At 35.2% G+C, this 19,760-nt stretch overlaps 1 protein-coding gene across 2 annotated transcripts in view; it reads left to right on the top strand.

The window, feature by feature from the left end:
• Window positions 1–5,502: 5,502 nt before the first annotated feature.
• LOC129275799 (endothelin-converting enzyme 1-like) overlaps window positions 5,503–19,760 on the top strand; it is a 46,730-nt gene continuing 32,472 nt past the window's right edge. For both annotated transcript variants that reach the window (XR_010295742.1, XM_064109693.1), the window contains exons 1-3: window positions 5,503–5,626; window positions 14,195–14,347; window positions 14,725–14,790. Coding sequence is in view for 1 of the 2 variants with exons in the window: in XM_064109693.1 (XP_063965763.1) it covers window positions 5,561–5,626; window positions 14,195–14,347; window positions 14,725–14,790 (285 nt within the window). In the remaining variant the exon portion in view is untranslated. The remainder of the gene's footprint in view (window positions 5,627–14,194; window positions 14,348–14,724; window positions 14,791–19,760) is intronic.

Raw genomic sequence — 19,760 nt, 5'->3', positions numbered from 1 at the left:
AATAAAAGTTACGGTTGGGTAGATGGGTAGGAAAGGGGGCGCCAATCATTGCTGCTAAAAAAGAAACAGAATTTTTGAAGATATATTGGGTACTATCGGAAGGAAGAAATGGTAAGGAACGGGACAACTTGTTTGGATTTGTCAATTTTTTGAGAATCCTTATCTCAATGATTGTGTGCTTTCCTTTTCCATGGAATGTAAATTACAGCTGTTTAGAGTATCCTAATGCAAGCTTTCAAGATCAAGATCACGTTGAAGCAGAATAAATCACCACTTTGAAAGATATAGCCTTGTCCAGAGTAATGCTTCTCTCTTTGATTGATTATATCTTTGTCCCTTATTTAGAAATGTCTAAGGTTCTTCAAAGGAGCAGAAATTGTTCTCAACATTACTCTAGAACCAGTTTTATTTATTTCATTTTTTTATTTTATTGATATATTCATGTTCCACAAATCCTCAAAGTACATTTCATAATAAATCATTTTTACAATGAAAAGATGCATCAACTGCATAACATACATGTATGCAGGGTAGAACGTACCAATGAAATGAAAAAAACGTGGAGGGGTCTACTGATAAGCTAAGCTTACAAGTAAGATGTAGACCCCCTATCAAAATTTTATACAAGGGTAATATGATATTAGTAGAGTAAAATAATCGGCAAAATTCTATAAATATGTATAGATATGAACACTGTAAAACGAATGTATATACACTATATACAAATTTATAGATTGACTTTAAAATAATCAACATTACCGTGGATAAGTATGAAGTTCACAAAATATTTCATTGAATCATTTAGAATTCAGAAGATTTTTTTAAATTCTATATGGAACTCTTTCTTAAAGCCGAAGTTCACCTTGACAAAAAGTTTATTGTAAAAATAGCAGGCAAAATAATAGAAATTATTGGTGAAGGTGTGAGGAAAATCCATCAAAGAATTAAAAAGTTATTATATTCAATATTTTTATTTGTGATGTCATGTGCGAGCAGCTTAACGTGTAACATGAATCTTAGAAATCAGTTAAATGTCATTTTCTCAAAAAAAGGAAAATTGGTTTTGCCTTAAAAGACAAGTCCACCCAAACAAAAAGTTGAATCGAATAAAAAGAGAAAAATCCAACAAGCATAACACTGAAAATTTCATCGAAATCGGATGTAAAATAAGAAAGTTAAGACATTTTTCACAAAATAGTTATATTCACATCCTTGTCAGTATGCAAATGAGGAGACTGATGACATCGCTCACTCACTATTTCTTTTGTATTTTATTACATGAAATATTCAAATTTTCTCCCTGTTCTCATGTGAAACAACGATAAATTTCTCCCTGAATATGTGCAATTAGCATTGTTTAACACTATGGTTAAATCAAGTTGGTCCTTATTGTCAAATCTGTAAAAAGTGAAATCAAACAATAAAAAAAAAAAAATATATAGTGAGTGAGGGACATCATCGAATGTCTCACTTGCATTTCACTTAGTTGTGCATATCACTGTTTTGAGAAAACTCATAACTTTCTTATTTTCCATCCGATTTTGATGAAATTGTCAGTATAATGTTTGTTTGATTTTTCTCTATTTATTCAAATCAACATTTTCTGGGATGGACTTGACCTTTAAATTTATCAACAGAGAAATTATTTCACATCTGCTCCTGAAAGAAGAAAAAATTTAGTCATCATTAAACCATTAAAACAACTTAAAATTTATGCATTATATTACATAACATGAGGCTGCTACTCATTTATGATGTCACAAATCAAAAACTTAACATTTTAATAACCTTCTTTATCTTTAATCTATTTTCCTTAAACCTTCAACAATATATTTTATTATCTTTTCTACTATTTTGACTTTATTTTGACAATATACTTTTCATCAGGGTGAACTTCCCATTTAAAGTTCTTTATACAACTCATGGTGTTTCTTGATGTTATAAAGCATATTGTAGGGTCCCATTATTGTTAAAAACCTCTTAAAAGGTCCCTTGTAAAACCCTTCATGATATTTTTGTCCTCCTTCACATTGCTCAAAATCATTTCTAATTTAAAGTTTGAATGTTTATTGTGCACCTTTAGATCAGAAATAAAAGCCCACGATTATTCATTTGTTGCGTGAACAAAATGTATGAAAATATTAGGGCTGTCCTCACAATACTATGAGATGATCAGACATCCGTAGAAAAATTTATTACCAAAACCATCCAGTCGTGTCTCCTCTCCCTAGATTGGTGTCACAGCGCATCAAGTTTGATCTTGTTTTCAGGAATTATAGAGTCATGTGACCAAAAAGATTTGGTGGCGCTGTGCTTGGGTTACCAATTTAAAGAAATCCTGCCTCTTATCCATTCTACCCCCAATTTTCTCAGAAAAAGGCTAGAATTGCAGGTTTTGGTTGTTGAAATACTGTACATTCCTATAGACTGTATTTTTCCTGCTCTTGAGCATATGTTTATAATTAGAAAGTCCATTCCTAGAGTTAGTTTTAAAGATAAATACCAGTTATGGTAACGATCTCAAAATGAGTTTGAACGAAATGCAATTAAATGACCACCCAAGTGTTTGTATCTATAAATAAAAAAAAAATTGTGGCAAATAGCTCGGAAAGAAGATGTGTATTTGCTGAGAAATTAGCAAAATAAGCATGGAATTCCGTCAAAGGTCAGGCATTTTTCCAAGCAATATTAATAGACTGTCTCAATCCCACATATGCTTTTCTGTGTTAGTGATCATTCGAATTATCAGGTTTTGAGCTAAGATTTCATGATTTCACAAAGATAAGTTTAGATCAATGTACCAGATCTAGATAATATGGTGACACTTTACCTGGATTTAAGACTTTCTCATGAAATAATTGTATGCTGCAACAACTTTCTTTTACCTTTAAACCTGATTTGTGTAATTATTATGTGGAAAAAATATCTTTATGTGTACCTTGTAGAAATTATTGTGTATTCTTAAAATATTCAGATTCGTTTTTGGGGGGTTTTAATAACCAAATGATTTCAGAAATGTGAATGGTTGGTATACTGTACAAGTAATATTTAGAAATACTATATATTTATTAAATTTTACAATCAGTCATACTCATTACATTTAATAGCCAATAGGCTGCCATTGACCCGTGGGTGATATCAATATTAATCAGATATATCACAGTACACAAGGCAAAGAGGATGTTTCACTTTGCAAAATTGTAGATCATGGTGAAAAAGAAAAATTACATCCTGTATATATTAAATCATTTGTGACTATGATTTGCCATTAAGACTGATATTGAGGGTGAACAAAGGGCATTGATGGCCTGCCATAATTGAGAGCAAGTCCAGTTAATCTTTAGTATTAGTGAAATGCTGCATTGCTTTGTGTCAGAAATTCATGGTTGAGTACTTACTACTAGAGCATATCGGGTCATTATGGAATCTTCATGTCTGACCTTGGCCTCATTAAACAGTGTTGTCCACAATTACTTGTATGAACAATCTGTTCTTTACGGTCTATACCAATTATAATTTACCCTTGTATATTGCGATGTAAACATAGCCTACATGTACATGTACTATTTTGTCATATAAATGGCTTATAAGGTATCCCATGTTATCTTTATCTGATGTGAACATAGTGGATCATATTCTGAAGTCGGGTTTAATCTAAACTCTGGTCCAAAGCTGTGGTTTAACTATGGATAGCCAATTTAGTTGCATAAATACCTAACAGTAGAGGTTCAACGTATCAGCTCATATGAATCTCAGATCATTCTCAATAGTTTATGAAGGGTAAATAGGAAAGTTGTCTTCACAATCCAAGACTTAGGAAAGGGCACAGTAAACATAAAGCCCCCATCAGACTTATTCCGAATCAAGCAGGATTGGCCGGAATGAAAGGACTTCTGTCCGACCACCAGTTGGTCATTTAAATCTACTTCGAACACTGTTTGAAAATACCCCTCAAATGTTTTGAACGTGACCAAAACCTTCGGGAAAGAAATGACAAAAATATTTCGAATGCACTCAGAATTTCAAGAATGCGCCTAGAATGTCCAAGAATGTAGCAAGGATTATCAATCTGACTCCATTGCAGTTCATTTTGACTAGTTTATGATGATTCACCTGGTCAATTTACTGAATTTCAACTCCAGTTTGGTGAGTTCATAAGTTCCTCCAAAATTTTTATAGATTTTTTGAATATTTTTTTCGTTCCAGCTTCTGCTTGATTCCTGATAAGTGTGATGGGGCTTAAGACATGTACAATGTAAACAAAATTTTGACATATTTGGCTTCCCATAATTTAAGCATGGTCTAAGTTGAACCTGACTTCGGAATACGGACCAGTGTCTTCTCCCCAATCCATCTCCTTACCCTGTTTTGCTGAGTTTTATTTTTTAAATTAATTTATGATAGGAATGATGAGTACTTGAAGACTTTGTTTGCTCAGCTTTCTTTTCATCAGATTGGCTACAGTTGCATTTTCATTATCATGTACATGTACATGTCTAATTATGTAGGCCCGAAATGACTGTACATGTACAAGTAATAGTAATCAAGTTTATTTTTTAATTACATATCCAAACACAAAGGATTACAATCAAAGAAAATATAAAAAAAAATACAAATGATTGAAAAAAAGAGTTACATTGATAAAATAACATTTTTTTTAACAATGAAAAAAAAATCACAATTTAAACAAAACAAAACAAAACAAACAAACCAAAATAAAAACATTACTAAGTGCTGTCAAAAGCTGTAATAATGAACATTGACAATTCGACATTAAAAAATCAAGAAGACAAGAATTTGCTCAATTTGCCAATTTCAGAAAGTCATTGCAATTCTTCCATTTTATTCTCAGTTTTGTCATATCACAATCCTTATTTCATGTATTTGTAAAGTTTAGAAAATAATGAGAAAAAGGGAAATTGGTGATTGGTAGGCCAGAACCTGGCATTTTACTATCATAGTTTGCTATTCTTGCTTGGGTTGATTTCTTTTATTTCCATTTTTCATCACACCAAATCCTAAGTGCTCAAAAAGAAAGGAATAATTTATAAAGGCCATATCCCTTGTTCCTTTGGACTTAAAGGGCACAAAATCTCCTGTGAAATATGTGAACTTTCCAAAAATACTGCAAGTTTTATGGAAATGCAGATTTTCTCAAAAATTATACAATCCATTTCCAACAATCAAAATATTGTAGAGGCATTAGAAGTAGGTTACTTGTAATAAAAGCAATAATGATGATGATAATAATGACAATAATAATGATAATAATGATAATATGCAACAATTACATGTAAGATTGGCATTACTTGATACAAGCAGATTACAACATATTGTAATAGGGTGAATGTACAAGTCGTTTAAGTCCGCAGAATGCTCTAAAGCAAGTACATGGAGTATTGGCTTCTATGATGTGCATTTATAATTGCAGTTGCCAACTCCGACATCCAATTTGCCTATAAAGTTAATGATTATTATTTTTTTATCTTTATGAACAGAAAGTGAGCTGAACACGACGAGCAGTGCGGAGTTAAAAGCCCAAGACTTCTTTATATCATGTATGGACGAGGATAGTGTAATAGAAAAACTTGGTGCCAAGCCTCTAGTGGACATCATTAATTTACAGGTCAGTTCAAACCATTAGGTGGTGTAACAAGATTTAGGGATTAATTATACAGGATGGCCGCCTGGCAGAATCTGACAGGAGGGTGTGCATACTGTGTCGCCGAAAGCAGGGCAAACATCGGCAAGTTTTGTAGTGAATATTTTGTGAAACGGCACCTGTGCATCCATACATGTATGCAGTGGTGTAGTGAGCCCCAAAAATTGAGGGGGCTAGACATGGCGTATCGGAAAAAAAAATTGTGAGCGGGAAAAAAATTGAAGATTTGAATACAAAAATCTAATGTCATGATAGATTTTGACATTATATTTAGACAATCACCCTTTTTCCCTTTCCTTTCTTTTTTTTACTTCATCATCATCATCATCGTCATCATCATCCTCCTTCTCCTCATCCTCAGAATCATCATTCTCCTCCTCCTCCTCATCATCATCAAACCACACAAATATCACCACCACCACCACCACCATCATCATCATCATCATCATCATCATCATCATCATCATCACCACCACCACCATCATCAACACCCCACCATCATCAACTAATGCCTCAATAAAGGGGTGAACATGAATGTCAGATTACCACCAAACTTGTCCGATCCCCAAAATGAACTCAGCGGGTAAATATCAAAGCACTTCCCATCATGCTGTTCAACCTATTAATGTCTGCAGATCACATGAGAGGCTTTACATAATACACTCATGCCATGCCATCACCTCTCCCTCCTATCCAGTAATCAAATTTGATGTCCAACTGGGTCATTCGCGTAGCTAGCAGGCAGGTGGCCAGAGGTGAAAAACAACAATTAGGATTGACTTATGGACCAGAAATACCAACTTGACAGCATAATTGGTGTCATTCCATTGATCGTTTAATTTTCTCCTATCAGGAATCTGGGTCCTGTTTCATAATAATAATGATAATGATGATGATGATGATGATGATGATGATGATGATGATGATGATGATGATGATGATGATGATGATGATGATGATGATGATGATAATGATAATGATGATAATAATAATAATAATTGTACATTTATGTTGCACAATTTCTATATGTGCATGTATATACCCAAAGCGCATTACAATACTTAAAAGGTAAAATAGTTAACAACATAAATACACAAAATTACTGGAAAAGGGAAGCCTACTGTCTCTACAAATGAATAAAAAGTGACTTATTTATTGAAACTCTCTTAAAATAGGTAGGTTTTTTGTACCCCTGCCAAACGAAGTTTGAAGGGATATATAGGAATCAGCGTTTGGTCGGTCGGTCCGTTGCAGATTTGCGCGTCGAACTACTTCCTCAGTTTTTAACTGATTTTCATGAAACTTGGAACACCTATTGGTGTTGGGGTGAAGATATGCATGACTTGCTTTTCGCATGTGTCAGAAATTGTGTTGCCATGGTAATGGTAGGCCTATATTTTGACAAAAATAAAGTACAAATCTTGCAGTCCAAATTACTTCCTCAGTTTTTAACCATTTCTCATGAAATTTGGCTCACACAGTGGTCTTGAGGTAACGATGTAAAGGACATATTTTTGCATGTGTCGGAAGTCATGTTTCCATGGTAATTATATTTTATATGTAAAAAATTAGGCAACAATCTTGCGGTTCGAACTACTTCATCAGTCTTTAACCAATTCTCATGATATTTTGCTCACACATAGGTCTTGGGGTAAAGATGGGCAAGACATATTTTTTTCCATGTGTTGGGAACTGTTGCCATGGTAACGGCATAGGGCGGGGGTATTAATCACCTTCAGTGATAGTTCTACTTTAGTTTAGTTTTGAACAAGGTACTAGATCTATGTGTTTCTTGCTATAAGGAAGGGAGACTATTCCAGAGTTTGGGTGCAGCAAAACAAAGGCACGATCACCGAGGGTAATTATTGTTTAAAAAGTTGGGTGACTGAGGAGTATGGTGTCATGACAACTTCAGAGTCTGTAAGACTGGTTAATGACTTGTCATGATAACAAGTGCACAATTTCTAAAACAAGTTAATTATCAGCCAATGAAATTGAATGATTTTGATAGCTTTAACTTGCAAATTTGTTATTATATCACGTTTTATTAAAAAGGTCCCTGTGTATGTGGCACTTTTGTGGTGGTGTTATCCAGTGGACAAATATCAGGACTTTGAACTGCGATGCACTGTGTTCAAATCCCAATACTTTACCACACTCAACCGTGCGGAAGTAAAATGTGTTTTTCACTTGATTGCTAAGAAATTAAGCATGAATGCTTGTAAGGACTTAAGGTCCTCTCCGAGGGACCTGGTAATAAGGATTATTGCCTTACCAAAGGGCACTAGCCCACCAAGTGGGAATCAAACCCGGGTCATCGGAATCCAAAACCCCTGCTCTACCAACTGAGCTATTGCGCCTCCACAATAGGTAATATAGCTAGAATAATTCCTCGAAATGCTTTGGTATTGCACAGAAGACTTGCCAGTCTAAAGCCAGGGTAATGATATCCAGAGAGACTGAATATTGTCATTATACAGTGAACAAAAAAACTGAGAATTAGTAATGATTATTAATGTTATGGTTTTTTTTTTTGGCATCACCTGTTCCTGGGAGTTGAAAGCGAATTGAATCACTATGACCTGCAGGCCTCTTCTCCCGATAAAACTGTCTAAATGTCTAAAAAGTTCAATATCTGTTCTTTAATTGGATACCTCAATCACAGAAAATGGTCAAGAAATAACAAAGTTCTGATTATTTAAAATAATGCTTGAATTTCAATTAAATTTATAAAATGGAAGATGTTTTACAGGCTAGCTGTCGAACAGTCTGTTTTGTTGACAATCGGCCTCGCATCAAGTCTTTTTAAAATCATGTCGTACCTGTGATAGGGATTCTGAGAATACATATTTGTTTTTAATAAATTATGCAAATACAAGCATTATTTCAAAGAGACAGAATTATGATAGGATCAATAAAGTCTTTGTAGTTTGTAAGACAGAGCCCAGATATCGAGAAAAGCATGTACATGTATGCATCCTTGATGGTATCCATAATGGTGTGGACGTGACATAGAATGTGAGAGTTCATGTTGATATGTATTTTTGAGGACAAGAAATCAAGGTTAACACATGTGCTACGTAGCCTGCTATTCTATCAAACATTCATTATAAGGAGATTACCTCTGAATCAAACACAGCTGGATGAATGGGAAACCTATAAATGTGACATTGAAAGTGAAGTAGCCCAATCCTGACCTCAAATCATCAACAGCAACTCAAATACATACAATTCTACACACTTAAAATGATGTTTATTTAATTTTTTGATAATAATAATAATACCAACATGCTTTATAGTGCATATCACTGCCAAATGCGTCCCGATGCGCTTAATTGGATATTATTACCCTGGCTTTAGCCCCGCAGCCTTTTACAGTGCGGTGGCATTTTAAAGAATAAATTCCTGCCAGGGACCCATTTACCTCACCTGGGTCGAGTGCAGCACAAGGCAAGGTGGATAAATTTCTTGCCGAAGGAAATTACGCCATGGCGGGGATTCGAACCCACGACCCTCTGTTTCAAAGTCTGAAGACTAATCCACAGGGCCACAATGCTCCACGTTGTTTTTTACGCAAGTGTTTACTATAGGAACCTTACAGTCATTGTTTGAACAGTTCAAACTGTTAAACAACTTTTACACAAACTTTAATTTTTTATATTATTTCAATAAATGACGCTTGGTCTTTTTAACGGTTAAAGGTCAAGTCCACCCAAGCAAAATGTTGATTTGAATACATAGAGAAAAATCAAACTAGCATAACACTGAAAATTTAATCAAAATTTGATGTTAAATAAGAAAGTTATGGCATTTTGAAGTTTCGCTTATTTTTCACAAAATAGTGTTATGCACAACTCAGTGACATGCAAAGGAGTCAATCGATGATGTCCATCACTCACTGTTTCTTTTGTTTTTTATTACTTGAATTATACAATATTTCATTTTTTACAGATTTTACCATGTAGGAACTGACTTGACTGAATCATATAGTATTAGACAATGCTAATTCCATATGTTCAGGGAGGAATTAATCACTGTTTCACTTGACAATGAGGAGAAAATTAGAATATTTTCATATTTCCTATAATAAAATACAAAAGAAATAGTGAGTGGATGACATCATCAGTTTCTTCATTTGCATACCAACCAGGATGTTCATATAACTGTTTTGTGAAATTGAGCAAAACTTTAAAATGTCATAACTTTCTTATTTTACATCCGATTTTGATGAAATTTTCAGTGTTATGCTTCTTCGATTTTTCTCTTTTTATTCAAATCAATTTTTTTGTTGGTGTGGACTTGTCCTTTAAACAATTACTGCAAGGTCCATAGTGGTGTATAAAAATTGTAAACATTATTTTTACTCTGTATACACATTCTTAATTGGTGAAAGGATGTGTGTGTGTGTGTGGGGGGGGGGGTGTCACGTCTCCTTGAGTCCTGTACATTTTCTTCTGTGTTATGAGCATGACATGACTTTTAAAAATTAAAGATGTGTATCATGTCTTGCATTATTACACCCTAGATAACAAGGCGATGAAGATACATACGCCTTTTGATAGATGGTCTTGCCCCTCCCCTATGAAAATGTTTACCTCAGGACTATCAATGTATTTTGTAAACAAACCCACTTTGGTATTCACTTTCCTTATCCCCCTCAAAAAAAAAATTCTCAGCTGAGAAACCGATAATTCATTGCATCCGTAAGGTCAGAAATATAATTCAGAAAACAGTTGCAAATTTGACAAGCTTTTCCTTGATTGGAAAAGCTAAAGATCATCCCAAAATGGTAATTCTTGATTAGAAAACCAGCATTCCGAAATTGGATGATAGCTGAATGGTGTACAGCGAGGGCTGCCAATTTACTTGATTGGTTATTTTTGTTGGATTCTCAGAAAAAAAAGTATTTTGTCATAGTGGATACCATGTGCCTGGGTTAGCCATTGAGTATTTGACATTTCATGTGCTAGGAACCGGGAGGACGTAAACTCTTTAAAGTCGTTTACCAAGTTGCTATCAGAATTCAGGCAAAACTCAGTTACTATACTTGATAGTTTGTGAAGTAGAAAATTAGCCAATCCCATATTTTTTTCCTTCATATTTCATATTTTGTATCTCTTTATATTTTTAGTCAAGAGTAAGGATATCAAGTTAATTTATTTAATGATAATGATAACAATAATAATGATGATAATAGTGATAATAGTAATGGTGATAACAATACAGGCAATAATGATAAAAATGATAATGATATTAATATCGATGTCGAAATTGATGATGGTACTGATAAAGATAATGTAATGATTGATAATGACAAGAATAATTAAAATGGTATTAATAAAATGTGATGTAACATACGTTTTAAATATTTTTTCACTTTATAAACAATGACCTATTTTCTTAACATTAACTCTTTTAAAAAAGTCTCACCAAATAGTAATATTCACAATTAACCAACAATTACAACCTGTCTCAGATAATATTTCTGTAAATAATCATTTGTGTTTACAGTTATGTACATTTCAAACCTTTTAGTGTTCAGTTTGGTAAAGTACAGTAGGTTTTAGTGCGCAATCATTAATGGACATCTTCTATACATCATATATGTGGTCAATTATGAAACCAAGATCATACGCAATTCATAATAGAGATGAATCTGGGACTTATTGATTTTTATTCCCATCTCCTTCCCATCACAAAATACCGAACTTAACTCATTTCAATGAATTGACTTCACACCTGAATTACTTGTGCTGGGCCCGAGCACCTGCTAAGCTTTTATGCTTATACAGGCTTCTACAACTTGATTCGTGCCAAGTCATTTTTGGTTTTAATCCAAGTCTAATAAATTAACAGCAAGGGGGGGGGGGTGGCACAAAAGACTTACAGTTTCATAAAGAATTCTTTAAAGATAAATACCAGTTGTGGTAACAAGCTCAAAATGAGTTCGAAGTTTCGAACATAACCCAATAAAATGACCACCCAAGAGTTTGTATATACATGTAAATAAAAAATATGTGCCTGGAATGGCTCTGGAAAAAAAGTGTAATTGCTGAGAAATGAGCAAAATAAGCACGGAATTTCATAATATGTTGGTATTTTTCCAAAGAATATCAATACTTTGTCCCGCATATGCCTTTTTTTAGAATTATCGGTTTTCAGCGACGATTTCATGAATTCACAAAGATAAGTTTATTTCAGTGTCCTAGAACTAGATCTATGATAATATGGTAGCATTTAACCTTGATTTTAAAGACTTTCTCATGAAATAATTGTTTGTTGCAACTACTATCTTTTACATGTACCTTTAATGACAAATGCATAATTTCTATATTCTCTGTTAGTAAATCAAATCAAATTATTTCAGTAGCTTAAAATTGTTATAGCAAATTTGTTATAACAAGTTTTACTAAATAAATGGGCCCCAAGTACGTAGTTGACTGTCCGCAATAAATTGACATTTTGTGTGGGATGTTGTGTTTACAATGAGATAAGACTTGATTTGAAAAACCTGATTAAAGCGATACCTGGCTGGGCCCCATCTTACAAAGAGTGACGATTGATCAGATCAATCGTAACTCTATGGAAATCCATCAGTGTCATAATTTTTCTATGAAAAATTTGCACAATGTCCTTTGTATGCAAAGAGAATGTATGCGGTGAATTTTCAAGAAAACAATGCATGAATATACATAATAGCTAGAAAATATTTTGAACAAACATGCATAATAGATGTTGACATTGCTGGCCGTCCATAGTTGCGATTGATCAGATCACTCGTAACTCTTTGTAAGACGGGGCCCTGATTGAAATTTGTGATAAATGTCAGTAGAGGCCACATTTTTGTCTCACCTGCAGAGCAGAGTGAGACTATAGGCGCCGCTTTTCCGACAGCGACGGCGGCGGCGACGGCGGCGGCGGCGGCGACGGCGGCGGCGGCGTCAACACCAAATCTTAACCTGAGGTTAAGTTTTTGAAATGACAGCATAACTTAGAAAGTATATGGACCTAGTTCATGAAACTTGGCCATAAGGTTAATCAAGTATTACTGAACATCCTGCCTGAGTTTCATGTCACATGACCAAGGTCAAAGGTCATTTAGGGTCAATGAACTTAGACCATGTTGGGGGAATCAACATCAAAATCTTAACCTAAGGTTAAGTTTTTGAAATGTCATCATAACTTAGAAAATATATGGACCTAGTTCACGAAACTTATACATAAGGTTAATCAAGTATCAATGAACATCCTGCTTGAGTTTCACATCACATGACCAAGGTCAAAGGTCATTTAGGGTCAATGAACTTTGGCCGAATTGGGGGTATCTGTTGAATTACCATCATAACTTTGAAAGTTTATGGATCTGATTCATGAAACTTGGACATAATAGTAATCAAGTATTACTGAACATCCTGTGCAAGTTTCAGGTCACATGATCAAGGTCAAAGGTCATTTAGGGTCAATGAACTTTGGCCAAATTGGGGTATTTGTTGAATTACAGCCATAAATTTGAAAGTGTGTTGGTCTAGTTCATAAAACTTGGACATAATAGTAATCAAGTATCACTGAACATCCTGTGCAAGTTTCAGGTCACATGATCAAGGTCAAAGGTCATGTTAAGGTCAAAGAACTTTGGCCACGTTGGGGGTATTTGTTGAATTGCCATCATATCTCTATAAGTGTATTGGTCTAGTTCATAAAACGTGGAAATAAGAGTAACCAAGTATCACTGAACATCTTGTGCGAGTTATAGTAGTTTTCAAAATCAGCACTGCTGCTATATTGAATCGCGTGATGCAGGTGAGACGGCCAGAGGCATTCCACTTGTTTCTATTAGGGTTTGTTTTCTTGGTTTTTTTAAAAGCTCACAATCATTTCTTTAAAGGGAAAGTCCACCCCAGCAATATTCAAAGATATTTTCAAGTTTTTTTTCATTTCACAAAACAGTTTATGTATATCCTGGCCAGTATGCAAATTAGGGACCAATTTAGGTCACCAACTCACTATTATGTATTTTATTATATTAAATATTTCAATTTCATCTTATAAGTGTAATGTAAAACAAAGTTTTATACCTTCCTGAACACGTTGAATTAATTTGAAATTTTGTAGTTAAGAGGGTCGTTATTGTCAAATATGTAAAATTCTAAATATTATCATAATTTATACCATAAAAAACAGAAAAGAAAATAGTGAGTGACATCAATTCTCTCATTTGCATATCATTGAGTTGTGCATCCAACTTTTTTTCTATATAACTGTTTTGTGAAAAATTTGAGAGCAAAGTTTTAAAAGAAAAAATTAGAATGTAATAAATTTCTCATTTTATGTTGGATATTGATGAAATTGTCAGGTTATGGTTGCTTGATTTTTCTTTATTGATCCAAATCACTTTTTTTTCTGGGTTGGGCTTGACCTTTAAGCTCTTACTTTTTCCTAAATGGTTGAAATTCTTAAAATTCAAAAGTTTTTTTAATGAATTCCCCCCTTTATCTTTATTAATGCTTGATGTATTTTTTGTCTTATTTTTAGCTAGGAGGTTGGAACGCCACAGGAACATTCAACCTAAGCACATACGATTTCAACCAGACGATAAGAGTACTGGGAACGTCATACAGCGAACAGCCTTTCTTTAGTTTGTTTATTGCTGGAGATGACAAAAATTCATCGAGAAACATATTGCAAGTGAGTACATCTGCAACAATATACAATTGAATTTCTGATGATGTGTGTGTTGGAGATCTTTCCATCCATTGCTGGCTTCGCTCTATCATTCTCCCTCTCTCATCTCTGTCATCTCTGTCTCTTTAACCCCCTCCCCTATCACTATTTATCTTTGTCTCTATGTAGTTCTCACTTCATTTCTCCGTCCTGGAAAAAAAGGAAAGATAAAGTGAAATGACAAAAATCTGTCAAAATTTCTTAAGCCTGATCATTTTATTTATCTTGTATATATGTTTTTGTTCTTTTGTTGTAATTATATCGTTTTGTAAGCCTTTATTCTGTCTATAATTTCCCATTGAATTTCCCCTTTTCTTTATATTAATTTCTCTTCATTCCAGATTGCTCAGTCAGGGTTATTACTCCCAGATTCAAGTTACCTCATCAACAAAACTGAGGATGATCCGGTAAGCCACTTTCAAATGTTTTGAATTATGAATATCTAATAGGCGAAAGATCATCAAACTGTATATTTATGTACATTCCTTTTATAGCAAGAAGGGGCCATTTAGTCACAAGCAACTTAAAACATTCCCCCCCCCCCAAAAAAAAAAAAAAAAATTGGGAAAAATAGACTCTTGACCCTTAGATTATCACTAAGTAATTGGTTTAAATCTGGCTGTTTGAATTTGAATTAAAAAGAATTATGTTGAGTTTTTAAATATGAGGGGGTGGGGGAGGGGACAATTTTACCAGAAAAGATCAAGGGGGCATGAGCATTATCCCCCTCCTTCCCCCAGGATCTCTGCCTATGATTCTGCCCCCCATAAGTGACTATAACTATTGCGAGACAGGGGCATGATCATTTCCCCCCCCCCCCCGATATCTGCCAATAAATCCTCCCTGTGAGATCTAAGAGAACTATTGTGAGAAGGGGCGATAAACATCGCCCCTTTGATGTCTGCCCATGAATACCCCCCCCCTCCTCTAAGTGCTTATTGGACCAAAGATAACTGTTGCGAGAGGGGGTATAAACATTACCCCAGGTCCGCCCATGAGTCTCCCCCCATAAGTGCCTGTGGGACCAAACATAAAGTGTAGATAGCTATAAGGTGTAATTGTGATGACAAGTGTTACATGTTAATCATTGCGATGCTCCATTAGCGAATCGGTCAAATCCAGGGTAGGTTAACCATGGAGGAGACCATGACTCCATCAGGATGATTTGCGGCTGGTGAAACAAGAGAGATAGAAGCTGAATTGTCTCAGAATATGTCTATAATCTCTTTAAAGCCTTAATTACATTCTGATTGATGGAAAATACCCTTAGTTTAGAATACAAGCATGATCAAGTTCATTGTACTATACATGTATTTAGTACATGTAATTCAATATGATAATGCTGATTTTGACAAGAAAATATTTTACCAGTGGGTATGCAGAAATGGGCAACATTTCTTTTTTGCATGATAATTATTTTTTTGCGAAAAAAAATGCAGGGCCATTAGAACAAAAAAAATTCCCCCAATGTTTTTTTTTTTCAATGAACAATGTCTATTGGAAAAAAAATTATGACATTGTTTTCTACCCAAAATACTTTTTTTTTCTCCATTTTCAAATTTCAATTTCAAAATTGAGGTCCTCAGTGGGGTTCCCAGACTAATATTTAGATCATTATAGGCCTAACGCAACTGGCTATGGTTTAAGTGCAGTGAGTTATAGCATGGACCTATTACGAATGGACATTCAACGAGAGCTCTTTATGACCACCACCTGTTTCCAGCTGTCAAAATCGCTGTCTAACCCTTAACTTTCTCTTTACGCGGTTTTTACGACGACCACCCGGGGCGATTGTTTACACAAGCTCCTTTCGGCCAATGATCGTCACCGATCGATCACTGGCCCTCTTTCGACCAAAGACGGTCATGTTTTAGCCCCGATTGCCAATAGGGAAAGTCCCTACATTACCTAGAATGCTTTGCGCGATTCATATCTGGTTTTTCAGTACATTATTTTAGGCTGTCTTTAATGTGCGATTGTCGTCTGACCATCTAAAAAATCCCGTTAAATTTCATCAATCCTGTGGAATTTTATGCCCAAATGAAAATCAACTTCTGACCGAAGGTAAGCGCTACTATCGACATCAATACTGTCCGAAAAAGATGCATTTTTAACGTTTTTCCACACATTTCTCCGTCAAATTTCAACTGCTTTTTTGCCGTAGATATACGGATCTGCAAGGTGATGTCAATGCATTTCATGTACGGTTGTTTGCGATGTACGTAAAAAATACATGCCTGTTTTCTTGTTTCTGCTATCATTTTCATAGCGCTAACATTCGCTGCTGTGCGTTGCTTTTGATAAAGTGAACGAACAACATCGCAACGGGTAGGAGCAGCGTACAATTGATTTCTGCTGTCCATCAGTGAGAGCGTCTTTTACGACCGGCTTGATGGGCGTCAGCTGCCAGCGCTCTGTTTATAAAAGGATTAGCGGCAACGGTCTTTGTCCCAAAGGCGGGGGTTCGTTGAATGTCCATTCGTAATAGGTCCATGGTTATAGAGACCCTTGTAGCAGTGAGTGAGCAGTCAAAGTGTTTTGGATTGACCACTAAAGAGATGCTCTGTGGCTTCCGGTCCCTCACCAAACATCTCCCAGAGGAAGCCTTAACATCCCATCACCAAGATGCAATCTCGACCATTATCTAGCAGTTGTTATTAATAATAAGAGAGAGAGAGAAAGTTTTGTTGTGTTCATACATGATTTTTGGAGGTCAAACAGTTGTAATTTTTTCAGAGAAGAGCAGCTTATACTTGAAACCTATTGATGCTTTAACATCCCATTACCGAGATGCAACCTCGACCATAAGAAGAGAGAGAGATAGAAAGTTCTGTTGTGTTCATACATTATTTTTGGAGGTTAAATAGAGTTATAATTATTTCAGAGAAGTACTGCTTATACCTGAAACCTATGGATGCCTTAACATCCCATTACCGAGATGCAACCTCGACCATTATCTAGCAGTCGTTATTAATAAGAAGAGAGAGAGAGAAAGTTTTGTTGTGTTAATACATGATTTTTGGAGGTCAAACAGTTATAATTATTTCAGAGAAGTACTGCTTATACTTGAAACCTATGGATGCCTTAACATCCCATTACCGAGATGCAACCTCGACCATAAGAAGAGAGAGAGATAGAAAGTTCTGTTGTGTTCATACATTATTTTTGGAGGTTAAATAGAGTTATAATTATTTCAGAGAAGTACTGCTTATACCTGAAACCTATGGATGCCTTAACATCCCATTACCGAGATGCAACCTCGACCAATATCTAGCAGTCGTTATTAATAAGAAGAGAGAGAGAGAAAGTTTTGTTGTGTTCATACATGATTTTTGGAGGTCAAACAGTTATAATTATTTCAGAGGAGTGCAGCGTATACTTGAAACATATGGATGCCTTAATATCCCATTTCCAAGATGCAACCTTACTATTATCTATCTGACTTTATTTAAAAAAAAAAGGAGAAAGACTTTGGTTGTGTTTATACATGAGGTTTAAAAACGGAAAGAGGTGTTTGGACATATTTGTTCTACCAGTCAGAATTGTTTGTCTGTCTGTTTGTCTGTCCGTCCGTCTGACCATCTGTTTCTTCTTGTTCGTTCATTTGTTTGTTTAGTGGAGGGGCGAGCTTGAAGAATTCTTGGTCTACTATGGAAGAAGTTGAGAATGTGTGTAATTTGATTGATAAACAGACGTGTATCAATCAGAAATGACTATTTATGTCTGGGATCAACCTATGGCATGACTTGTGCATCAATCGCCGTGTAGCTTGGATCACAGGCCATACCACAATACTCATTTGTGCCATAGTTGAGACTGCTCATATCAAAGCAATATTCCTTTAGCATTTGTGGTTTGTATTGTTTTGTAGTTACATGTACATGTATATATTTCACATGTAAATGCAAAGTAATTATATTCAATTATTAACCAGAAATAGGAAAGGCTAATTAAGCCTGCTGCCTCAAATGCTCTTTTTGTATTGTAATTTATTGATTTGAGTGCCACGTCATGCGAAGAGTAGATGTTACACAACCAGTTTTGAACAGCCTGTAAACATGTTTCGAAAATGCCTAATGGCGCTCAGAAAGCTGGCATAAAGACACCCCAAGAGGAATTCAAAAGAAATCAAGCGAAAGATGGAAGACCAAACAAATAAAAAAAAGCTTTTTATTAGAGCGATATGAAGAGCCTTGTTCCATTATCACTATCCACCGGAAGGAAGCTTGTTCCGATGATGTAGCATCTCTACTTACTTTCATTTTTTTCATTTGTCCCCTTCTCTCTCGCTCTCTCCATCTCTCTTTCTCCCCCTCTTTGCAGGGCTATGATCAAATTTCAATTTTCACGCTGTAATTTGATCCCTACTCGGTCCGAATAGTATCATTCATCGTCCGTCCGTCCGTGAGATGGTTAAAATGAACAAAGAAATGGATGAAGCTGCCCTGGGAAGGAAGGGGTTTCCAACTAGAAAGAAACAAGAAATTGATCTATATCTCACAGCTTTATAGATTTCAATATGACACCCTGGAATGAGAGATGTATTCATTTAGTGTTATTGCTTTCCAACTGCAATTTTGCATTGTTACTTATTTTCCATGTTGTTCTTGCAATGATCTTTTAATGACCAGTGAAAAACAATTGTCAGCCGATATTCTGCCGATATTCTAACAGTTAAATCCCATACATGTGCATCGCTATAATTTCTAACCTATTGGCCCGTATTCTGAAGTCAGGTTTAACTTAGACCATGGTCTAACTCTGTGCTAAAATTATGGGAAGCCAAAAGTGTCAAAATTTCTATTAAGTTGTATGTTTCTTATGTTTACTGTGCTCTTTCCTGATTCATCGATGGTGAAGACAATTATCAATTTATACTTCCTAGACAATTACGAATGATTTGAGAGTCAAATGAGCTGAAATATGATACCTCTACTGTTAGTGATTTATGTAACAATTGGCTATCCATACTTAAAACCACAACTTTAAACCTGAGTTTAAGTTAAACCCGACTTCAGAATACGGGCCATTTAGTCCAGCTATGAGATGTTCAGGCCATCTGAATTTTATAGGTGATAAAGGTCGTATTCTCTATTACTACTATTAGTGTAATATGAAGGTGCCCCCCTCCCAAAATGCACATTTAAGCTGCAAGGGGAATTTTCGGCCATTTACTATTGGTAATAATAACATTCAGAGCGAGATAGTTGAAGCCTAGTCTGCAGGCACAGACTCTTGGTTTTCGTTATTCGCATTGTGCATAATGCAGAGTCTGGAGTCATGAGACTAGATTCACTATGTACTGTTACTGGCTGGACTGAGAGTTTGAAGTCTGGGGAGTCTAGTCTTCACTCTAGACCTGTTATTGTGGAGTGTT

Source organism: Lytechinus pictus, chromosome 14 (genome assembly GCF_037042905.1).
Source record: "Lytechinus pictus isolate F3 Inbred chromosome 14, Lp3.0, whole genome shotgun sequence".
Taxonomy (NCBI): Eukaryota; Metazoa; Echinodermata; class Echinoidea; order Temnopleuroida; family Toxopneustidae; genus Lytechinus; species Lytechinus pictus.
The sequence above is the reverse complement of the archived record's forward strand: the minus strand, read 5'-3'. Positions and strand labels throughout refer to the sequence as shown.